General features: G+C 30.6%; 1 protein-coding gene across 2 annotated transcripts in view; it reads left to right on the forward strand.

Annotated features, from left to right (window-relative positions):
* The window catches only part of LOC129228157 (trimethylguanosine synthase-like), a 39,533-nt gene that overhangs the window by 11,696 nt on the left and 1,856 nt on the right, over positions 1-25,981 (forward strand). Inside the window, exons 3-10 of one of the 2 annotated variants that reach the window (XM_054862810.1) lie at positions 1,187-1,346; positions 5,671-6,484; positions 6,632-6,806; positions 12,977-13,075; positions 15,788-15,884; positions 16,264-16,489; positions 21,395-21,526; positions 24,762-24,975. In XM_054862810.1, coding sequence (XP_054718785.1) covers positions 1,187-1,346; positions 5,671-6,484; positions 6,632-6,806; positions 12,977-13,075; positions 15,788-15,884; positions 16,264-16,489; positions 21,395-21,526; positions 24,762-24,975 — 1,917 coding nt within the window. Of the gene's footprint in view, positions 1-1,186; positions 1,347-5,670; positions 6,807-12,976; positions 13,076-15,787; positions 15,885-16,263; positions 16,490-21,394; positions 21,527-24,761; positions 24,976-25,981 lie in introns of both variants that reach the window. The other variant, XM_054862809.1, reaches the window with a different exon arrangement.

Below are 25,981 nucleotides of genomic sequence, written 5' to 3' on the forward strand. Positions count from 1 at the left end.
TTTTAATAGAGAAATTGCATGGAATTAATCATTTTTTGCCTATAACTTTTTTTTAAAGAACAAATATTGTCAATCAAAAGTACGAGACCTATGTTAGACCATCCCCTATACATTAAAGAAAAAAAGAATCCTTAAAATCGGTTCAATAATTGAGGGGCTATGAGCTGACACACACGTAAAAAAAATAAAAAAAAAAAAAAAATACAAAATGTATGAACTGAGAACCACCTCCTTTTTGATTTTGGTTTAAAAAGGTAGAAATTCTAAAATGTTTAGAGAAATAGAATACAGAGCTCAATAATGAAATTGTAAGAAATAACATTTTTTTTTCTGCTAATAAACAAATATTTAATTTGAGGGCAGTTAGTTAACAATGGAAAGAAAAAGGATAATCAGCCATGAAGAATCAGCCCAGAAGGGTCAGCCATGCATAGGGTTGATATTTTATCCCCTTTTTGCAAAAAGCTTGGGAAATTGGAAGACACAAAGTGCAAAGTTTCTCATTTTATATGTGTTTGACTCTGAAAATTATTGTTTTGATTAGTCAAATTATATTCCTTTATTATTTGCTGATGAATTATTTTTCAATTAATAATTTAATGGAAAAGAAATGATTAAATTATAACCTGATAAATCCACAAACAAAATATTAATTACATTATTCAAATTTTTAATTACTTAAGACTTTAAATTTAAAAATAAACAGGCTAAATAAGGTAAGCAAGCTGTTGAATTGTTAATAGGAAAGGCATTTAATTTTGCATTGTATAGATATTGAAAAAAGTTCTGTCACATTAATTTATAAATCATGTTTCTTGTTTAAATGTATTGGATAGTTCATTCTTTCCATTGTTTATCATCCAGTTGCGTGAATCCTAACCTTAGCTCTTGATGTTACCTAGTTTTTAAATCACTTTTCTTTATTTAGTAAGTTACTACCCTCCAGCTCAGAAGAGGTTTCCACCTCCAGCTCAGTCACTCCTATGCCGGGCTAATGAGTGCTAATAAACATGAAACTGCAGTCCTCGGCTGGAATTGACTGAGCTGGTGGTGTATTTCATATACTTTTCTTTAGTTTGTTGAAAAAGATGTTTTTGTATGTTATGTAAATGTCTCTTCATCCTTAAAAAAGTTGTATATCTTTCCTCTCAACTGCTATATAAATCTCTTGACATCTTTCTCAAAGAGATGACTATTGTAATCCTGTTAAACTGAAAAATGGTGACCAAGAAGACTCCATCAGCTCTGAAGGTGAACCTGAAGCTTATATTCCTTTCGAGGGAGAGTATGAACAAGATTTCGAACTGATGAAGAGTATGGGACTACCTGTCAGTTTCGGATCCCAAGTAAGTTGAATTGAGCATAAATTGAGGTACTCTTTGATATTGTGCATCAAAATGTTCATCCATAGACAAAGTAATTCATCTTCATGATATGTGATACAATTTTCTTATTTTTTTAAAGTAGCAAATATTGGTTCGACAGTTTCTAAGTAAGACATCACATATCTCATGAGCTAAATAGAAATCCATGAAATACTTTCTGAAGTGGACTTGATGACTGTGGGGGTTAAGGAATCGAAAATTCTACCAAAGAAAAATAAAATCCAGCATTCCTCCCCCAGAAAATTTTAAAATTCTGTAACAGCACTGCCAAATTTAAGCCTGATATTAACATGCTCCTGATATTTTGTACATGACGACCCCATTTTTCCCAATTCAATAGGTTTACAACCCTCAGCCAGACATTTGCCCAATGGGCCGCATTAAATGTTACTAATACAAAAAAAAGTTTTTTTTTTTTTAAATCTTAATATCTATGGTAATTTCTTAATGTAACATTTTCAACGACTTAAGAAAATTGCAGCAATAAAAAAATAATAGTTATAAAAAATAAATAAATCTTTACAAACTCGTGCAGTGAGAAATAAGATGTTTATCGGTGTGTTGGTAAATTCGTCTCAACCAGTAAAACAACTTTATTGCATAGCTGCCTTTAAATTGTTTAAATTTTCATGATGGCATACAAGTTTTTTGGTGCAGTGATATTTGAAATATGTTTTTCTATATTTATAAAAAATATTAGTTTCAAGTTGAGTTATATTCATAAATGTAAATCAATTAATAACTGAAGAAAAGTCTCTTTTAAAATCAAATTAAAAAAAAATCCCTAGTTTAAAAAAAATGAGATTTTTTTTAAAAAAAATCAATTTAAACTTTAAGTGTTCATATACAGGTTTTCACATTTAAATCTCTTTTGTGCATATTTTCTAAAATTAGTCGCAAAATAGATTGAATGTATTTTCATAAAAAGCTTTCCAGCTGCTAGAGTGTTACATAAGTAAATTCATCTCGATTATAAAAAAAAAAAATAATATAAATTTTACAATGTCAAATTGGTGAAAACTTGATAATGCTTTGATTACTGTTCTTAGCTATTATTGTGCATGGCAAGCTACTTTTTGTACAAAAGGAAAATCATCAATTCATAATTTCTTTTAATTGAAAATTCAGAAATAATAGCTTAATTGAATTAACAGTCTCTGAAAAATATTCAGACATTTTTTTTTTACTAGTTTGAATAATAGGTCTGAGGTAATAGTGTTCCATTAAAAAAATCTTTAACAGCTTTCAAAACGATAAAATAATAATTAAAATTAATAAGCTCATTAAAATAAATACATCATATCAAAAAAAAAATTGTTTCTTTTTCCCGTGTTGCCAAAAACAATTTTTTTAATGAATTAATGCACTTACCAAAATAAATAAAAACAATAAAATGTCAACTTAAAGAAATAATTTTCATTGTCAAAAAAAAAAAAATCGTCTGCGCATATCTTTATGTAGAAACATAAATGCCTTTGAGTTTATTCGCCGAAAACTGAATACCTAAATTAAAACTTTAGCGTAAAAATGAAAACAACTCAGATCAACAATAATTATTTCACAGTCAAAGCCATAGCTGCAGAGTCGAAGTCGGAGTCGATCTCATTTTTTGGGTAAAGGAGTCGGAGTCGAATATCTAAGAATTGGAGTCTGTCATTTGACCTCCGTGTATAAATTTTTGCCAAAGCTACGAAGTCAGAGTCGAAGTCGGGGAGTCGGAGTCCGATTTATTGTCGGGCACAGGAGTCGGAGTCAAGTGCCCGTAAATTCTCGGAGTCGATGTCTGGAGTTTGGGGTCAAGAGCTATTTCCAACAAAATTTGTTTGAAGTAAATCTGCCTTCAAGTACAGAATCTACATTGACTTTCAGTTTCCCTGTAGGCGCTAATGTTAAGGGATTTGAACTGTTCAAAATTGAACGGAAAATTGTTCAAATCAAAAAGATATTTTATATACAAGTTTTTCATCAAAAGCTTTTTCCTACAAAGTTTGTTTGAAGCAAATTTGCCTCACAGTTCGGAATTGCCTTGAATTTCCCCATAGGCCTTGAATTTCCCCATGTTAAGTTTTTTTGAACTGTTTAAAATTGAACAAAAAATAGTTCAAATCAAAAAGTGAAATATGGGAATGAGGTGCCCTTGCCGAGGTTTTTCGAACAAAAAAAAAGTTTTTTCGAATCAGACTATTCATTCAGAAGTTATTAGGGGGGGGGGGGGGCAGACAGCCCGACAGACATTTTTCCCCATCTCAATACCCTACTTTCCAATTTTTAATTTTTCAATATTTATTTATTTTATTTATTTTTGACTTTTTTTTTGTTTTTTGCTATATTTTTAAGATGCATTAAGCCTTCGTTCATGCTTTTTTCTTCTTTTTCTGACTTTTACTGGGAAAGTAGGCTAAAAAATAGCTACTGCCATGAAATGTAAAAAACTAAAAAGTTGCTTTTTCATCTGATGTATGAAATATATTATGTTTATAATGCAGTAATTAATATCTTCAAATTTTGAAGATTAAAAAAATTTGATTTAAATTTAAAAAATCCGACTATCTTGATTTAAAAAAAAATCCACAAAATCTCACACCCTATTTTTTAGTGATTTGAATATCGGGAAAAGTCCCTACAGTAAAATAATCAGAATCACAAAAAAGAAATCTTTTCATTCACCACTATGAAAGTTGTGTACGTCCTATGATTTTTGAAACTTGTTTATTTCAATATCTTTTTTTTTTTAATCTTTAATTCTCAAAAAATACGATAAAACATTAGATTTTTCTCTGAACTTCCTAAATTTTTACCATCAGCAAGAAATGTTTATTACCACTTCTAAGAGGGAACAAACTAATGTCGATTTTGAAGCATTTTTTAAACTTAAATGTTGTAGTTTAGTAACTTCAAAAAAATAATACAGTGGACCCTCATTTTATGCAGGTTCATTTTACACAGTTTCAATTATATGCGGTTTAAGATTTGACACTTTTATTTTACGCAGATGAGTTTCGGTTTTACGCGGATGTGGCAATGCTAACAGATAAAATTTTCCCCTCTTCTAAAATCCAAACTCCTAAAGATTTCAGATTACACGTAATAAACTGCATTTTGGCGTGCTAATAATCGAGCTGGTGCCACTGCAGACATTTTAAGCAGTTGGTTCCAAAGATCTTTCCTGAAGTAAAGTTATTAAACTCACACAGTTCGGAACTCACTGGAAGAAGAGCTTTTAGAAGTGACAAAGGCGGCCAAAATTAACGAGGATACTGACATCAGTGACACACAACCAAAAACGATCACATTGAAAATTTTGAGCCATTCCTAGACAATTGAAATGATTTTTCTGATTTGTTAGTGAAGGAAGATTCTATCATGGAAAAGACGCAAATGGTCATGGATGTATTAATGCTCTGCAAAGAATTACAGAGAAAAATTCTTAATGACTGCCAAAAGACTATCATAGCCAGCTCCTCTTTATAAACAGAACACGAAATTAGTTTAAGTTTTCTTTATGCATGTTGTGCATAAAAACCGATATAAATACACATTAAACTTATTATACAATTAATCATCACTAGAATGAAGTATATTTTTTATCTACAGAGCCTAACCCCTATTTTAACACTACTATTAGGTCCAATTTACGTAGTTTCAATTTACGCGGCATTTCCGTGGAACGTAACCCCTGCGTAAAACGAGGGTCTACTGTAATAGTATCCTGAATTTTGAATTTCGAGTCCTGTACAGGCTACTTGCATTTGGAAAAATCTCTTTTGCACTCAAATTTTTGTCCTTAAATTTATTCATGCAAAGTTTAGTGAATTTTTAGATTTCATTGTTGGCAACTACAAAATGTATGACTTAATATTATATTTATCTTAGTTCTAAAGCATATAATAAAATTTTAATTAAAATTGAGCGAAGAAATACAAAGCTATATAATGCCTACTTCTTCTCTCAAATATTTAATTTAAATTTTATAGGCTGCTTTAGAATTAACATAAATAAATAAAAGATATTTAGATCAACTTCAATTTTTAAGCATTGTGTGTGTGTGTGTGATCAGAAAATCATTGTACTTATTTTATTTCATACTTTTTAGTGCGATCCAAGCTTATGGAAATAAGATTTAAAACATTTTTTATATTTTATATAGCTTCATAAATAGATACATGTTTAATACTTAAAATTTGAAGAATTCTTTTGTTATATTCACATTGTAATGTGTTCATTTTCGAAGTATGTGTATAAATTCAACGAACTTATCTTTACAAAAATTATTCCTCTTTTCCAGAAAAGTAAAAAAATGAAAACAAAGCATGACTATTATACGGAAGAAGATTACCATGAATACTTTGAAGGTGATGAATATGATGAAATTTATGACTACGATGACAATTATGATGATTATCCCATAAATAATGATGTATTACTGAATAAAACTGTACAAGTGTCAAATATTCTGCAGAACTATGACTCTTTAAGTGATGAATACAAAAATGAAATGAATGCTGAATGGCAGAATTATTGGTCGCTTCATGGCAATGATATCATTTTGCACAGCTGGATGACCGAGTACAAAAGCTATTTAAACCCAGACTTTTTGAAAAATCTACAAAATATGGTCATTGATGAAAGTATTCCAGAAGTGGAAAATCAGCAAACTTTTGATGTTGTTCGGATTTCGGAAGATTTTCGATCTATGTCATTTGATGATGGTAATACAAAACCTTATCATGAGGATTCTTTATTGGTGAATGAAGTAAACTGTGATATTATAGAAAACTTAGCTGATAACTTTTCCCAGAATTCTTTTTGCGTAAGTGTTAGAGAAGAGACTGATAAGGATTTGGATGCCGAGATGGCAAATTATTTGGAAAATTCAGGCTTGAAATCAACCAAAGGAATTTCGACTTTGTTCAGACCGGAAACAAAAGAGATTAGTGATGTGAGTGCTGATGTAAAGCCAGAAAGTTGGGACGATTTGTGGACTGAACATTGCCATAAGCAGCATGATCTTCATTATAAAGAATTCAAAGAATCATTTCTTCATAAAATTTCACAAAAAATATTGGTTGAAACTAGTGATGATCCTGAAGATGGAACTGGTAATCAGTGTGATTTTTGTGGTGAATTTAATTGTGATTTTCATATAGAAGGTTTTGATTATAACAATGATAACTATGATATCCTGAATAAGGAATCGTCAGACACTCATGAAGATTACAGAAATGATGCCTATAACATTCTTTCAGATGCCGAGTATTCTAACCCAGAGATGCCTGATGATATAATTAATGGTAGTATGGATGCAGTTTCTATGAGTATAGTTGACAGTGTGGATTCATCAGAAGGAACTTCCAATTGCTTGCCAAATTTAGAAGACGATAATTCACCACCAGATCAAGTTCCTATTAAAATTAAAAGAAAGTAAGTAAAGATTTTGTTTCAAACAATGTTAATGTTCCTTAAGATTGTTAACCTTTGTAAAGCCACATCACAACCTTAAAACTGCTGCTGAAATCAACACATGATTTTGGTATAAGCAATGAGTTTAACAGTTCTACTTTAAATAGAATTTCTAGTCAACAATCATGTCATTAATGATTCTTTTTAAAACTGAAACAAACCTGTTATAAATCAGTTGAAAAGTCTGTAGGAGGAGAGGAGAGGGGGGGGGGGGCCCTCATGGAGTTTTCAATTTATAGTGAAAATTGCCACAAACTAGTTTAGCTAAGCTTTAAAATGTGTCATGCCTTGAGCACCCGCTCCTCCTCCCCATCTTCTTCCACCGTAGTTGACAAGGTATTTAAAATGCTTTTGAATTCATTTAATACGTTGAAGGGTGTTATTAAATATCTCTGCTTGTATTGTTTTGGTCTTCAAATACTTGTTTGTATACTTGCTTCACTGCACTGCAGGATCTCTTGTATCTGCCTCTGATCTGGCACCCAGAGCCATCACTTCGAAATTTTCCATTTTTTAGGGGGAGGGGGGCAAAAGGTATATACTCAATGTAAATTATACCAAAAAGAGCAGAAACCAATATCAAGTTAACATGTAAATACATTAATTTCCCAAAGAGGGCAGTTGACCCCCGTGACCCTCCTAAATGATGAGCCTGCCAGCACCTTCAGTCTTGGAGGACATTGACTGCATACATACTGAACAAAACAGATCACAGAACTTTTTTTTCTATTTTATTATTTTTTTCTTTTGGATATAGTAGCACTTAGAGTCCACTTCATGTCTAACTTTGCATATAACATGAAAAATCATAATCTTTTTCAAGAATTAAAATTGATGTTGAAACAACCAGCTCTTCATAGTAAAAAAAAAAAGTTAAATGACATTAATTAAACTTCATTGCAATTAGTATCAACAATGTCCTAAAATGAAATGAAATTTTTTTTCTTTTGATCCTTCTTATCAGTTTATCTTATCTGCTCTTATTAGCTCTTATCAGTTGCCTAGCTTTTTAAGAATTGTTTTCCAACATTTTAACTGAAAAACACTACCAGGTGAAAAAAATTGTCATTAAGTACATTTTCTAACAATCTGGAAAATGTTTCTACAATGTAATGTACCATGAGTCATATACCTCAGATAACTCAGACTCAGATAACCTAAATTTGTTGTAGAGGAATTATATAGATTTATATTATTAATTACTAGTCGACCCGTGCGGAACTCCACACTGTGCTTCGAATCGTTTCATAAGGCATTTTGCTCTTTAAAAATTTCAAAGAAAGAACATTATGATGAAGAACCGAGAAAAGTAAATGGAAAAAAGTAAGCCCACAAGAGAAGGCATGTAATTTGAAGATATCACAGGGTTCGTACGCCCTTGAAAAACCTTGAAAAGTGCTTGAAAAAAAAAGTTCATTTTCAAGTGCTTGAAAACCTTGAAAAAGTTTTAAAACCTTGAAAAAGTTTCTTGGTGCTTAAATTCTTTCAAAAATCATCGGATTGTGCTTAAAACCTTTAATAAAGTATTTTACTAATGCTATTTTCTGAACATGCGTTCGATTTGCAACATCGCAAAAAATCGCTTCCCTGTTTGGGAATTCAATCCTTTTCCATCTTGTAAATATTTTGAAGTTTTTTACAATCGGAAGCTATTTTGACGTATAGTACCTCAGATTAGTTTATTTTTTATATAATTTCCATGTCTAAAAAAGGAATTATTTTGTAAACCATAACAACATTGAACTTTCCCGAATTTCGCGAAAAATTTCTCTGTTTTTTGAAATTTCAATCTTTTTACGTCCTGCAAATATTTAAATATTTTGGCTAATCGATTGTTATTTTCGCATATACTACCTCAGATTAGCATATTTTATGTTTAATTTTAGTAAAATATTAATAAATTTATTTTATGGAAAACATGCCAACGTTGAACTTACTCAGACTTCGCGGAAAATTGCTTCTCTTGTTTGAAATTTGAATTTTTTTGCATCTTCCAAATATTTAAATATTTTGGCTAATCAGATGTTATTTTCATACATGCTACCTTAGATTATGTTTAATTTTATGATGTATTTTATGTTTAATTTTAGTAAAAAATTAATGAATTTATTTTATGGGAAACATGCCAGCATTGAACTTAATTTGTGACAATTTGCTTCTCTTGTTTGAGGTTTCAACCCTTTTGCAACTTGTAAATATTTTTATATTTTCTGGCAATTAGAAATTATTTTGACACATGCTACATAAAATTAGCTTGTTTATATTATTTTTAATAACTAAAAAGTTAATTATTTTTGTTTTGTTTAATTACATATATACTTGCTTAATTTTGCAATTTTGATTTTAATTTTATCATTAGCTAATTCTTGGTTATTACAGATTTTTTTTTTTTTTAAATTTAATTTAAGCGATTGAGCACTTAACTATTTGACTTAAAGTTTGTATTTTAATGATAAAGTTGAGTTATACAATTTTGTAAAGTTGAATTTATAAGTACATCATTCTTTTATGTCTACTAAAATAATTAAGGTATATAACACTGGTGATTGTGTTTTGATTATTCACTGGAAATCCAGTAGAGTTTGTTATGCTTTCACCTCCCTACTTCCAATTTTCTCCCTTTACCTCAAATATTCAAGATTACTACTTTTGTTGGATTGTGGGGCATTTGGAACAGCTTACCAGAAGAGGCTGTAATCAGCAAAGGGGTAGATAGCTTAAGGAAGGTCATTGATATTAATTGGGGTCAAATAAATTGACTAGGACCAATCTAGTTAGGCCCTTTGCTTGTTGCTGGTTATCAACAGGCACTTATCTGTGCAATATTTTAACTTCATAAATTATTTTAACATAAGAAATGAATTTTATATGTATCAAAAGTAATTGCTGTACACATGCATATTTAAGTAATAGGGGTCTTAGTTTTCAAAATTATCCCCCCCCCCCCCCCATGATTAGCTCCGTGAAACTTACAAGTGATTTTGTATGAAATTGATTGATTGATTTATACTTTGATACCCATAAATAATTATCAAAAGTCTAATAATATTAAACTTAGTGCAACCGGAAATTACCTTCTGGGTTGTGTTTTTGATCCTAACCGCCCTTATATGTGTATGAACCACTATCAATCAAAACCTCCTCTAGCCATTCCATGAATTTAGGCATTGTGGTTTCTTCTGATAAAAATTAAAATCACTCAGAAAAGGTTCTATTTTATTAATTTTATTTTTTTTTATAAATATTAACTTTCATATTCTATAAAATATACTTCTTTGAATGTGAATATTTCAAAATTAAACCTCGTAGGACCTGCTCCTCTTTATGACCAAGTTTTTCAGACATTTGCAGAAAAACTTTCAACACAGTAGATCTTTTTTTTATATATATATATATATGAGTCTGTTGTTGTAGAAAAGGCAATTTTGTTTTTCTTTACTTTTGTATATTATTACCTATTATTTATATGTTTGCATTGAATGAAATCTTCATACAATATTTTTAGTACAAATTTATGATATTGCCTTGAAAAAAAATTTTTTTGCCTTGAAAAGTACTTGAAAAGTGCTTGAATTTTTTTCTCCCTTAAGGGTATGAACCCTGTATCAGTAACAAAACCTCATTAAATGCAACGTTGTGATAATTTGATCATCGCTCACCTTTGGTTGTACATATTTTCAATGCAAACATAAATGTCATTGAAAGTGTGACTGAGTGACTTGTGAAAAAGCAATAGTGCATGTGAAAAAACAGGTCATGGCAAATACAGTCCTGCCGATGTGAGCATTTGACGAAAAAAAAGGAACATTATTGGCTTGGATTCAAACTGGCTCCATTCTGCTTAACAGCACCACACTTAAACAAACCTAGCAATTGCGCCGTCCTTTTCGAATGCTATTCATTGAAGGAATGCATAATAAAAAACAGCAAAAAAGCTTTTTGCCGAAAAAAAAAAGATCATGCGTCTATATGTGTTGACATTAGCCAGCATGATACGTTTTAAAGTTATTCGTAAAAAAGGGAATTTGAATAAAGAATGAGAAAGATCTCAGGTAGCGATTGAAACAAACATTCTAGAGGAGTAATAAATTAGATTGAAAATAAGGGTTTTTATTTTGGAATATTGAACAATTTCCCATAACAGGCTGCTTTAACCGTTACGGCTTAAATGCCTGCACATGTTTTTCTTTTAATCGAACACTTAAAATTCAAAACCAAAACCAGTCAAACTGAGTCCATTTTTTTAAGTGTAATTTTTCAAACATAGACAAAATGTTTTTTTTTTTCCGAAAGCAGATTAGAAGAACTTTATTTCTTACTAATGAAGTTGATAATAATTTTAATGTTTTATATCATATTCGAATAAATAATTAAAGGTTTACTGGTTAAAACTCGTAGTTTCAATTTGGTGCAGTATTTTTTCATTTGTACAAAAAGTCAAACACTGCTATTAGAAAAATCTACATTTCAGCATATAATGAAAATGTTTTTTGGCACACAAAAGATTGCCTTGAGGTAAATCTAATGCTTTTTTTAAGCTTACATTATGCTTAGTGGTCTGGACGGAGTCAAAGCTTTAAAAAAAAGGTAGAACACCCTTCGATTAACAGTCAACTTATCTGAATGATAACTGTAGCCTGAATAAAGGAGTCGAAACACCAAGTAGCATTCCCATTGCATTTATTTTATTACGTGTGTTATCTGTTGTATGTTATGTGTGCATGTAATGCGTAATATTAATCTAAATTTGCTATTATGTTGGACAGCCCAAGCTTGCCTAAAGTTCAGATAGTTTGTAACCGAACGCTCTACTGAAAAAACTTATCAATTTAACCGAACATCTAATTCCAGTGCTTTTAAGCTTTATTTAAAAAAAAAGGAAGAAAGAAAAATATAACAGGTTATTATATTTTTTTTCGCTGAAAGCGATGCAAAAAATCGGAAAATTGTATTAAAATTTTGCTTTAAAAAAATCTGCGTAAGAACATACAGGCTGCGTCAAGGTTTTGGAACAGCAAGGAGCGTTTCGGAAAACTTGATTTTTAGACCGTAAGTCTATTTTTCGTCATTAACCGGCCTGATAAGATATAAAATGAGGGGGGAATTTCTTCAAGGGATAAGAAAGATCTTTCATACTGACAGAAAAATAATCCACAGAAATAATATATAAGATAAGATAATGAAGAGAAATGTTTTTATTTTTGAAAATTTTTACAGTTTGTTATCGCAGTACTTGAACCGATGTTGCCGTTTGTCATTGAACAACACGGTTAAAGTACAAAATAATTTGAACTAAGTTCTTTTTTAAGCGTATCTTTTAGAATGTAGTAAGAATGTGATAAGCTATTTATTTTTTTGCAGAAATAAGAAAAAATATACATTTTACGCTTCAAATTGAGGAGTAATAATTTTTTTATTTGTACAAAGAGTCAACAACTTATCAGAAAAAATCTGTGTTTCAATATACGATTTATTATTTTTTTCTGAACTAAAAACAATTCCATTGTAGTCTGAAATCTTAAAACTGATGCTTACATTTTCGCTTACATTATGCTTTAATTTTCTGACCAGAGCCAAAGGTTTAAAAACAAAAAAAAAAGACTTTACAATTAAGAATCAATTTAGCTCCATATTGCATCAAGCTTTCATAACAGCAAGGAGCATTTCCATCTCATTTATTCTATTTCCTCAGATTTGTTATTCATTGTTCATGTATTGCGCGATATTTCTCTAATTTTTTGATGCAGATTGTCCGGACATGGGAACAACACTCATTCTCCTGGTTGCCAGTCGAACGCTCTGCCGATCAAGCTATTCAGCTCTGCCGGTCATAGTGCAAGTTAAAGTTATAAATTTCACCGAAAACCTCATTCTGCTCCTGTAAAACAGGTTTTTCGACAGAAAAAACAATTTTTAGACCGTGGGTCTATTTTTCGTCAATAGCCTGCACGATAAGCTTTAAAATAAGCTCTAAATCAAAGAAATCGATCAAGAATTGAGGAAGATCTCGCGTAGAAACAAAAAACAGGCTACAGAAATAATATATAAGGATCATTATAGATTATAAATATTAATAGTTTATTAAATGAAAAATATTAAGAGTTATGTAAAAGAATTCTTATTAATTGTAGGATGGAAGCTGATGAAAATAGTGATGATGAAAGTATTTCAACTCCAGTCGATCATATCAAAGAAATGGGACTTATTGTACAGCCTAATTCCAATTTGAAGTTAGTTGTGAATTTACATTTACTTTGATGTATTTAAATGTCTATTGAATAATCAATCCATTATTCTTGACAATTTTTATCATATCTAACGTTTTGAACTGTGTCATCAGGTACATTGTTTCAATAGGAGTCTATTTTATTGTGTTAAAGAAAAATCCTGTTTTGAATTTTCTCAATTTTCTGTTCTATTTTATTAATTTTTGCAACAAATTTTTTTATGGTGTGTTATATCGAGGTTTTCAATTGCATGCAGACAACGTACATGTGAGAAACAACCAACATTGTAGCATTTTTGACTAAATGACAATATCCGTGATATAAAACCATTTCCATGGAATACCTGAAGAATAATAAGTGAAATTGTTCAGTTAAAAAGTATGACGAAGTAAAGTGATAGAAACATTTTTGTAATTTATTTTGGGCTCCCACCATTCTTAAAAACGATGAAAAAGAAAAATCATTTGCTCTGAAGGTCCATAAAAAAATCTTTCTGTCGAACTCGGAGATCTTTAATTTGCTAAAATCTTATACTCATTATTTCAGCAGCTACTAGCTTTTTTTTTTTTTTTTTTGTATATAACATGTCAATTGGAGTAAGCAACCAAGCTGTGTTCCTTTATATTACAGAATAATAAAAGGGGTTTGTAATCCTTCTCTTCTTCTTCTTCTTTTTTTTTTTCTGTACAACTAATAGTCAGCCACAAAAAGATTTATAATTTGTTTGGGTTTTTTTTTTCCACAAGAAAAAGTGGTATCTTACTCAAATTTTCAACTTTTTCTATTTTAACTTGTTATTAGCTGAAGAGCTGATATGTTTAATTAGTCGTGTAGCTGAGAAGAGGCAAAGGAGCAATCTGCCTGGATTAAAATTTCAACTTTAAATCCCCTTGAAACGAAAAAGTATTTTTAAATAGATTATCCCAATGAGAGAACTAGAAATTTGCGTATTCTGGTACAACAAAATGTCTACTGCTCACAAAAAATCTTAAAATTTAAAGCAGGTCACAAAAGATTTCAAACATTGAAAATCGCTTAACTATATAAAGAAGAGGAATTATGAAAATCTGCAAACAGAGAAAAGTTTCACATTCCTTACAAACTAGGTCTATTTTCTTCGCTTCAATAACACATTGAAGCGAAGTAGTTACATATTTTTCAATTTACTTGAGATATGTACAAAAACTTTTTAAAAAATTACTAAAATTATGATTCCATTGGAAAAAGTATTTGAAAAACTTGAAAACGTATCTTAATGAGTCAATGCAGTGATGTTTTCTTTGGAATGTTATTATTATTTGATTTTCTGGACTAGAATTCTCCAATAACCTTGTTTATTTCTTTTTTTTTTTAAATCTTATTACATTTTAATTATTCAATGAATAACAGTTCAAACACCTGTAGAAAAATCTTCGCACCCTCCCCCCTTCTCTTTAAATTATTGTCAATTTTTTCATTTATATCTCTTGATTGTTGTATTTCTCATGGTTGAATTCTGCTTTTCATTAAAAAATATCTTTAAGGTTTATAAAATGTTCATGTTTTAGTACCTTTATTAATTTGTTATCAGTGTTAGTGGTACAGTAAAACCTGTAAAGTTGACCACCTTTGTAAGTTGACCACCTGTCTATGTTGACCGCTTTTGTCATGAACGGAATTAGTCCTATCTTATATAATGAAGGAAAACCTCTGTAACTTGACCACCTCTCTATCTTGACCACCTGTCTATCTTGACCACTAATGAACACCAAGTTTGGATTGGAGTATTGTAAAAAACCCTTTGTAAGTTGACCACTTGGTTTATTTTTTAAAATTTTATTTAGCAAATTATTTTTTTATTATTATTATTTTTTTTAAGCTTTCCAAGAATATTTCTGATGCCAGACCAGCATTTTACCAACTAAATGAAACAGCAGCATAACTAAACCTCCTTTTGAGTTTAACCACATGGGAAAACTACTAAGAACCCTTTTATTCTACAAACTTGTTTTCCTTCTGTTGTTAAGCGAAAAATTTGTAATTTTTGATTTGCAATAAATTTTTAGGAACTATTAATATAAAATGAGTAACTTTTCATAAACAATAAGGCTTTTTTTTTTGATCAATTTACTGAAATTTTAAATTTGCACGACACATTGTATGTCATTCTGGGAAAATAATCTCTAAAAATATTTGAATAATATCTTAAATTATTGTTTCAAAGTAATGCTAAACAATGAAAGTAAGTTAAACAGAAAGAGTAGGTGTCAATTTGCAAGAATTACAAAAGGTGTCATGATGCAAGAATTACAAAAAAAAAAAAAAAAATCATTACCCCCTTTATAAGTTGACCACCTGTCTAAGTTGACCACCAAAGTACTGCACCGCAAGTGGTCAACTTACACAGGTTTCACTGTATGAGGCAATATTTGCCAGTTTATCACTTTTGTTTTTCTTTGGATGTTTGAGTATGAGCGAACATGTTCCCCAGTGTCTGTAATTTGGTGTAAGAAGATTTTACAGCCTTTAAAAGGCCTTATTTCAATAAGCAAATTTGTGTGGGAGTCCTGTATATTTTAGACTTTATATGAGCTATTTACTACAAAACTTGTTCACCTCCCTTTTTTCAAAAAATCAAAATTGAATTTCTAATAGAGTTTCTAGCATTTTGTGATTGTATAGTATTGCTTGAAAATAAGCAAACAAATTGTGTCTAAATACAGTTCTCTAACTTAGGATTAAACGAAAAAGTAAGCAGAGGAGAAAAAAGAAACTTCAGAGCAATTTGAATAGATTGAAATGTCCTGTTCCTATGGTAGATTTAACTTCTGAGGTAAGCAAAACCTAATTTTAAAGCATTTCTATAATTTTCATAAAATAATGTAAATTTATTTTCGCTTTGAAATTGTTTTAGTCCGACTCCATTAGGAGTGCTATAATATAGAGATGAGAGAGATTAAAAAAAAAAAAAAGTCGATGCTGAATAGTTTTTTTTTTTACCATATCTCTAATTATCTTTGCTGTTTCTGATCTGGCACGATTAATTTGTATATCATTATATTAAAACTAATTTTTAGATCCATATGTTATATGAAATTTAAAAACTATTTTCCTGCTTGCCTGGTTATATTTTTTTCCACATGAAATCATATGCATATGTTTTGTTATACAAAGTTGAAAGAATTTTCTTTTGGGGAATTTTTTTTCCTCAGGAGGGAATCGATGGTGCTGTTCAATCAGAAGCAGATGGAAGTAATATGCTGACAGAGACTGAAAATGCTGATATGGACAAAGACTTTGAGGAGTGGTTATCAAATCAAAATTCTCAATGTGAAAATAATGAAGCTTCCTTATATTTTGATCCCGAAATACGAAAATATTGGACCCAGAGGTATAGGTTATTCCAATTGTTTGATGAAGGAATCCAGCTTGATAAAGGTAAGTACATTTTTTAAGTACGAGGGCTGTTTTTTTATCAACTTCCGATGTGGTATAAAAATAAAACTAGTGAATGTAATTAAATAAATTTATTATCAAAAGTTAGGTACATTATTAGTTACTTTTCAACAGAATCGCCATTTAAATTGAGGCATTTTTCATACCATGGTACAAGCTTCTTAATACCTTCTTCATGGAAGTTTGCCGCCAGTGATTTGAGATGGGTTTTCACGGTGTTTATTGTAGCCTAACTTGTCAGTTACAATAGTGTATAGGGCTGACCTTGAAATCTCAGGAAACTAATCGGATAGATCCGTAATCGTAAATCTCTGATTGCTTCTTACAGTTTGGTCAACTCGATCAACGAGGTCTTCGTTTGCGATCGATTTTAGTTCTTGGCCCCCTTCATCATGAATGTCACCTCGTCCATCTTTAAATTTCCTACACCAATTACGCACTGCACTGTCACTCATAAAGCTTTCACCGTATACTCGTTTCGTTCTACGGTGAGTTTCTGCTGCAAATAACCCTTCAGCTTGCAAGAAGCAAATGACACTTCGCAACTCACACTTGGCGGGAGATTCTATCATGGTAGGCATGTTTATCTGTCGCTAGAAAAACTGGTAATGGCGTCGGACGCCCGAAAACGAGTAAGGTTGTAGTGAGAGAGGTGCACAGTCGACTGCAGCGCATTACGGGCTGATGCCGCTCGCCTTACCGTCTGGCGGCACGATCAGAAGTTGAAAAAAAACAGCCCTCGTAGTTTAAAAATACTACTTAAGTCTTTCTGCTATAATGTAAACATTAAAAAGTGTCTGAATTTTATTTAATTTTAAATATATTCAGAATTGAGATTCATATTAAAAAACCTGCTACAATAAATTTTTGTATGTATAAGTTTTTTCTTTGATCAAAATGTAAATTAATTAATCCTGACATATCGATAATTTAAAATTTTCAAGCGTAATAGCGTCATTTCCGAAATTTTTAAAATATTTTTTTTCTGAAAGAGTGCTTAAAAACATTGTATTTGACCATTTTTTAAATAATTTGACAAAGTTTAGTATTTTTTGACAATTATTTTAATTGGTACACAGATTCCAGTGTTTAAGCTGGGTTCAAAAGTTCTTTAGCATAAAAGCTAAAATTGAGGGGAAAATGTTAGCAAAATGCTAAAATGTTACACATTCTCATATATTTATATATGCCTCAGTGTGTTTCATCTCCAGTTCAAAATAAAATTCATATTTCATCTGTGACATCTTTGAAGAAATAAGTACAACAGCTATTTTTAAAAACATAAAATAAAAAAAAGAAAACACGATTGGTGTTTAGAACGTTGCAGTCCCATCCTCCTAATAAAGCAGTTTTAGGGGGGACATAATGCTGGATAAGACTAATAGTTATTTAACTTAATTGTAGTTTTAACATCTTAGCTAAGATTTAAAAAAGATTAAGTTGATTATCGCTATATGCATGCTTCCTCTCTATTATCATACATTTCTTCTTTATTTAAAAAACGAATTTATTTTTTTTATTTGAGTAAAAAAGCGAAAATGCATTGCTTTATTTTTGCAATTCAGATAGTGTTTTCGCATTATGCGAAAAATGCGACCGTAGCGGAAACCCTGACACGTTCAATTTCATTTTTTACGCTTCTGCACATAACATCACAAGTAATGAAATGCTATTCAATGATGCTATTGGCGTAGAGCGCCGTATTTAATTCGCTTCTTTACTCATATGTAGTGGCAATGACATGGTTGATAGCAATCGTAGATCAAATATTTAATTCACTTCTGAATTATCATAACCAAAAAATACGGTAGACAGCAAGCGTAAACATTCAGTGCACCAAGGGAATGCGCTCCTAAGTACATTACTTGTGACGTCATAAAGACCACACCTTGTTTGAAAAATTAGACATTTAAAAAAATTAATTTTTTTTGCTCATTCTATCAACTTCAGTCACTAAAGTAGTATTTTGACTGAAGGAAACAACTCCATTCTGTGTTCTTCATAAGAGTCCAAAAAGTTAAATTAATGTAATCTTAATATATATATAAAATGCTAATGTACATACGTAAAGACAGGGTTTTCTCTATCACCACCAATTCCAATCAACTTCTGCTTGGAGTGGTAAGCACCCCTTGGTCTCCTGGTGGGAATAAGGGAGTTTGGTCGCTGTGGGTAGAAGTGGGTGGTTGAGGGTGGCAAAAATGTGAAAAAGTATATCTGTCCTTTTCTAACTTATGAGAACTACAGGAAAGTTCATAAAATTTTAGGAATAGTCTAGAAAACTCCAGAATGTGTGCAACTGTTACAATTGATCTAGATTGTTCTAAAAGATTCTCAATATTTCTAGAATGATCTAGAAAGTTCCAAAACATGCTCAAACGCTACAATCAACTAAGAATGTTCTAGAAGGTTCTAGAAATTTCCAGAATGATCTAGAAGGTTCTAGAAATTTCCAGAATGATCTAGAAAGTTCTAAAAGGTTCTAGAATGATCTAGAAAGTTCCAAAACGTCTGTGAACGTTATAATCGACTTAGAATGTTCTAGAAGGTTCTAAAAATTTCCAGAATGATCTAGAAAGTTCTAAAAGGTTCTAGAATGATCTAGAAAGTTCCAAAACGTCTATGAATGTTATAATCGACTTAGAAGGTTCTAGAAAGCTCTAGAAATATCCAGAATGATCTAGAACGTTCTAAAAAAATTTAGAATGATCTAGATAGTTCTAAAACGTGGACAACTGCTAAGATCTATTTGTAATCTTCTAGACTGTTCTGGTACTAGAAATTTCGATATTCGATAGTATATAAACCAAAGTCAATAACTTTTCGTCAGTTGAATCGTGCTTACAGTCGCGCAAAGATGAATTGAGTCAAGAGTGAACAGTGATCATATAAATTCAAGTGATTTTGGCAAGTAAGAAAGAACAAACTATTTGGTTATTCCAGATTGTTCTGGTACTAGAAATTTCAATTCGATGGTATATAAACCGAAAGTCAGTGACTTTTTGGTAGCTTTATCTTTGTGTACCAATCCAGATATGAGTTTTGAGTAATCATATTACACTGTTTATATTTACAATGCCAAGACGAATGAAAGTATTTTCAAAACCTAAACTGGATTCAAAAAGAAAAAGTAGCACGTCAAACAGAAACAGGAGAACAAAGAGAACAACGTCTTTCGACTATTCGCAAAGGAGTAAAAAAAAATAGAGAAAATGTAACTGAAGAGGAAAGAGCGCATACTAATGAAGAAACCCGATCTCGAGTGAGATCACTAAGAAATCGTTAATCTGCCGATCAACATGAACTGAAAAATAGAAGAAAAAACGAAAGAATGTCTGCTTTACGCTAACGACGAGCTGCTACATCACATCAATTAGGCAGTTTAGAACTCCAGGCTTCCAGTTATGATTGCAAAAAAACAGTACAGTGAACATCCAAACATTGTCATCAGAAAAATGAATACAACATGTGAGTATTGTCATGCTCAGAAATTTAAAGGCGAAACTGCTGGTATGTGCTGCTCGAGTGGTAAAGTCAATTTACCGACATTAGATGCACCACCACCACAATTACTCGAATATATGACTGGAAAAACACCAGACTCTAATCATTTTCTACAAAATATACGTTGATACAACTGTTGTTTTCAGTTGACTTCATTTGGAGCTTCATTAATATGCCATGAAGAAAATTTCAGTCCGGTTTTTAAGGTTCAAGGTCAAAATTGGTGGTGATAGAGAAAACTCTGTCTTTACGTACGCACATTAGCATTATATATATATATATATATATATATATATATATATATATATATATATATATATATATATATATATATAATATATATATATTAAGATTTGTCATATGTTGTATGTTCAATATAGAATGTAAATAATTATGAAAATAAAACATAACTTTTCAATTTACTAAGATGTTTCGTATTTTAACTTATAATTATTTCAATTTCAATTAATTAATTAGTTAATTAATTTGTTATACTCTCTATACATTGCATGTTTAATGGTCGACTAAGTCTCTCAGTATTTAAAATAGAAATCTATATTATCTATGTTAAAAAGATAATTCTTAAATATTTTATGTACCATTAAACATGCAATGTATTTTAACCAGAGCATATACTTTTACGCCTTCATTTTGAAAATCGTAATGTCCTTACTTTCACTATGGGAGTTTTTTTTTTTTTTTTTTTTTTTGCATTTCTGATGTTTTTTATACTTTGTTAAGAGGTAAACAAATAAAGTTACTTTTTGTTTCTATTAAAATCGTTTAATTTAAAAGTTTTGAACGAAATTCCATGCTCTTAAAAGTTGAATCTCAAAATGTTAAATGCTGAATTGTTGGCTGTTTTTTTTTTTTTTTAAATTATTTTAATTTCTTTAAATGTATCCATGACCTCTCTAGCTAGTATTCCTTTTTTGCATTAATAAAGATGTGAAATCCTTGAATCAGTTTATTTCATATTGCATTGATTTAGAGCTTTATGTGTTGCATCTTGTTAAATTCCTTTCAATATGTACAGTAACAAGTTCAATTTTCATTGTGTGAAAAATATTTGCAAGGGATTAACAGCAACTCTATTGTGATGCTTTTGCTTTCACCTTAATATAATTATTTGCAGATAATTAGTATAATGCCATCTCAAAAGTAACCTCATAACTCATTAACATTTTAATTAAACATATACATAATATTTTGACTGAAGAAATTATCTGAAAAAAAGAAATTTGTCTTGTATGTTTTTCAAAACTAATTAATGCATGTATGTATAAAATTAAGTGTATTTAAGCATTAAGAACATTAGTTGAAAAAATTATAATCAATAATTTTCATTGAGTCATTGTTTCCTGTTTGATTTTTCCCCTCTAGAATCATGGTTTTCTGTTACTCCTGAGAGAATTGCTGTTCACATAGCAGAAAGATGCTCCTGTGATATCATAATTGATGCATTTTGTGGGGCAGGAGGAAACACTATTCAATTTGCCAAAACTTGCAACCATGGTAAGATGTTACATTATGCTTAGTGTTGATTAGCAGTTTTATGTTTATACTGTGGTTTGGACATGCGCATGGTTTTCATTGTGCAAACTTAATTGCTTGAAAATTTCATTGCAGAGTCAGCAATCATGCGAAAAGGAACTGAAATTCTACTTGAATAATCACAAAAATTTGTCAGTATAACTTTGATAAAAAATTATTTAAAGTAAAATCATAAAACACTACAGTCGACGCTCAATATAACGACCATTTCTGTGCCAGAGAAAAAGGTCTTTATTATAAGTGGTCCTTATAAGAGACAGAAATTTTTAAAAATATACACATGCATGTTTCGTTGTTCCAATACAATTGACACTTTTTTAAAAATTCTAGTAAAATGCCCAAATTACTTTTTATCATTGGATTTTTTTTTTTTTAAATTATTTGTGCAAAATATTATGACAAAATATTTCTAAATAGAAAATATAGGAAAAATTGTATTACAGTACAAATCATTTATTTTCTGAAGATAAAATCAGAAACAGTTGCTTTCCTTTTTTAGCACATGTGATTTTTGCAAAACATAATTTTCCATTTCAGTTATAGATCATATTGTGTTTCTTGCTTTTCAAAGAAACACTTAAAAGTCTCTCGAGCATTTGAAACATTTTTCATACCGAGAACTTGGGTCTCAATTTCTTCTTCAACTGATCATGATACATTAATTTGTTTTTGTGCACAATATCGAGAGGAACTTCATTTTCTGACAGACATGTGTTTAACACATTCTAAATCATAATTGTTTTTAGCATAACCGTCTAAGTTCAACACTTCTACCAATTTATTTTTATTTTTTTTCAGAAATTTTTTACAGTATTTCATTTTTTCGTCAAAATTTTCATCTTGGATTGCCTGACAAATCATTTAAGCATTTTTCTTTTACTTTTTAAAATCAACATGGTGGAGGTAATTCTTTATGGTCTTTTCTGAATTCCATGCTGTTTTAGAAAGATGCAAAGCTGTAAGGATACCCACTTTATAATCTTCACCTTCTTCCAGTCCATAAACAGTAATAAAGGTCATTTCAAGTTATATATTAGTATAATTGTAAAAACACCAGGAATAGTGTTCGCTGAATTCGGTCGCTGTATTGGATTAGATGATAAAGAACGGTCGTTATACCGGAAGGAAATTAACATAGAGTTCATTGGAACAAAGTTGGGACGTTTACCACTGGTTGTTATAATGGATTGGTCTGCAATTGCTCAGTCGTATGCCCCAAATCAAAATGCCTTTCTTCTTTGATTTAGAAGTGAAACAAACAGTTTTAGCATATTAACGTAGATGCCAAATAAAATTTAGTTTTGAAAATATTTGCATGGAGGACAAGAGGCTCATGATCAAAAATGTTACCTTATTTCCAACATTAATTATAAATTTATTACTGCTGGATCATTCCATATGACATCACTTAATTTTGAATAGCTAAAACTGAGTTTGGCTTTTTACAGGGTGTCTGTGCATATGGGAAAGTCGTGGATTTCGACTATGATCAAAAACGGTTTCGAGTTCAGTTTTGCGTTATTTTGGTTTTACTAAAAATTTTTAAAGTGTACGAACACTTTTGCGAGCCACTGTATATAGGGAGCATGTCTTTTCTCTGTAGTGTACGTGAGGGGCCTGGTGTTGATTTTATTAAGTTTCTCGGGGATTTTGTTTTTTTGCTTTGTTTGTTTGTAGGGGTGGGGGAGGGGCGCCGAAACGAGGTCTTGCCCCTGTTCGAAAATGACCTAATTACGTCCCTGCCGGGCGGTCATCATCTCTAACGTCTTCTCGGTCATCTTGGGAAGCACTTGAGCCCCCTGGCGTTTTCCGGCAAAACGAAACAAACACCTCTTTTATAAACGATGGTTATGGCCAGACTGATTTCTCTATAAGCACGGGAGGTGCTGCAATTGAAAGAGAAGGTTTTACACTGCACAGCTGTCGGTCGTTCGGATTTGGCACATGTGTAGTTCTTCTGTAGCAGCATCAGTCTCGTTCTTTAATAGCCACACCTCATGTTTATCAAATTCTACAAATTTGGTGCAAAATTTAGGCATTTAGCTGTTTCTTACACTTTTACCCATCAGTCCCGATTTTTCACACATTTCGAAATTCGATTGCATCCACTTCTTTAATTCTTGCTCGTTTTTCTTAACAATTTTATTCTACCATTTGGACGTTTATAATTTTGTGTTCAGTATTATTTTTTACTTCCTGATATATCTAATTGTGTAGTTAGCGACTTGTATATTTCTAATTTTACCGCTCTCATTCAACTTAAAAATTTTAAGTCATTTGCATCTGAGTTGATTCAACTTATATAGACTTATAAGAATTATAATTAATTTTCAACAGTGTCTTAAGTTAATGAACATTTTAGAAAATGAAATTGGTCTATAGAATTAATTAAGGATGTTTAGGATATCCATAAAATACAAAAATCAGGGAGTTTTCAATCCGGATTTTTTTCAATATTGTAGCCTATCCTAAAACTTTGGTGGTAGTATATCTGGTAATGCCTGGTAAGTTAATTATTAAGTACTGTAATTTAACACTTTTTTTTTCTAATTATTTGTTTTATTTATTAGAAACATAATTTTAGTATTTACTAAACACCTAATAAATACTTTTTGGTAAGATATTTTATTTTCATTTTCCATACGTATTCACTCTTTCAGTAGTTTCAGTGTTTTTCAAGATTAGGAGTTCTTGCAGAATTTAAGTTTTTTAAGATTAATATGTGGATTTTTCGGTGGACCAAATTTTTGTATTCTAACTACTATCCTAGATTCATCTGTAAAGAACACAGAGTCAACTTTTTCAATTCTATTTTCATCAATGAATGTCCTCAGACATCAACAGTAATTTTATGGTGTAATTTAATCAGGCACTTTCAATTATTGAATAATATGAACACAATAAGCTTTAAAGTCCAATTTCTAACTGGTCTAAATTTTTACTTTGTCCCTTTGACTTCAATATCAACGGGTGCAATCATCCTTGAAGCATTTGAATTTCAGCATTTTTCTTGGATATACTGGAAAAATATATGTTTTTGTAACTTGGCATTTATGTAATGAAGCAAAATCTGTTGTTATGTAAATTAAGCTACTAAAATTTGCAAGATTGCTTAGTTCATTTTGTGAATGTAAAGCATTCAGTTTTGACTCATTTTCATTCTCTTGTTTTATTTATTTATTTATTTTCTTTCCAGTTATTGCTATTGACAAAGACCCTCACAAAATCAAAATGGCAAAAAACAATGCAAATGTTTATGGTGTTGCTGATAAAATAGATTTTATAGTTGGTGACTTTTTGGATGTTGCTCCATCGCTGAAAGCAGATGCTGTTTTCCTCAGTCCACCATGGGGTGGACCGCAGTACTTAAAGCAGACAGAATATGACATTTCAAACATTCAGCCTGATATATATCCTTTTAAATTTTTGAAGGTTTACTTGAAACAAATTCTGGGGCCTTCACTTTTTAATCTTTCAAAATCACCATAGTTGAGCCTCAATCATCTGATTATTCTTTTCAAAATTATTTGAAATTAATTTGAAGAAGTGGAGCATTCATTTGTTTCCCCTATATGAAGTTTCTGTTTTATGTTAAAAGTTTGAAGATAAGTTTATTGCTGTAATTTTAGGAAGGAAAAAAGTTGTCACCTTTTGCTAAATTGTAATGTTATTTAGTGTTTAAAGCTATATTAAACCTTTGTGCCCAGTACTAATAAAATTTGTAATTAGTTTTATAATATTAGTTTTTAAACACATTTTGTGTCATTTCTAGTAGATTTTTCTAAAATTGTTTTGCTATATAATGATAAAATATTTTATTTTATTATTCAACATGTGTTGAATACCAACACTGCTTATATTTTTTGCATCTCTAAAATTAGCCAATTTTTAAAACATCACATTGTTTAAACGGTCTTTTTGAGTAAAAATTGTGTGCATAGTGAAATTAATGAAAAAAAAAATATTTAAAAAAATACAATATATAAGGAATGAAAAACGTAAAGTTTAAAAATAAATAGAAATCTGTGAAGTGCCTTCCCAGAACTCAACTATACCTATTTATATCTGTGTCAGAAATGACTAGGTGGCGGAAGAACCCCTATTCCGGTTCTGTTTTTCTGAAAAAATGAATTCCCCTTTGTCATAAAATTGATCACAATTCAGGCTTCAATTATTTTTCATTAGTTTTCCAGTACTCAAAAATTTTTGAATTCACCCCTGGTCTGTGTACTTCATATATATTCTAATCTTTGGAAACAACAAATCTGGCTGCTTAGAGATGGCTTGTAGCAGATTCTTTCAGCCAAGCCACACTGCGAAATATACTGTAGTTGGAAGTCGCCATATTAAACTGTACTTTTAAGTGAACTTTATCTATTACTATATTTTAAATATTGCATCTTTCAAATAGTTAAA

This window comes from Uloborus diversus, chromosome 8, assembly GCF_026930045.1.
Source record: "Uloborus diversus isolate 005 chromosome 8, Udiv.v.3.1, whole genome shotgun sequence".
Classification (NCBI taxonomy): Eukaryota; Metazoa; Arthropoda; class Arachnida; order Araneae; family Uloboridae; genus Uloborus; species Uloborus diversus.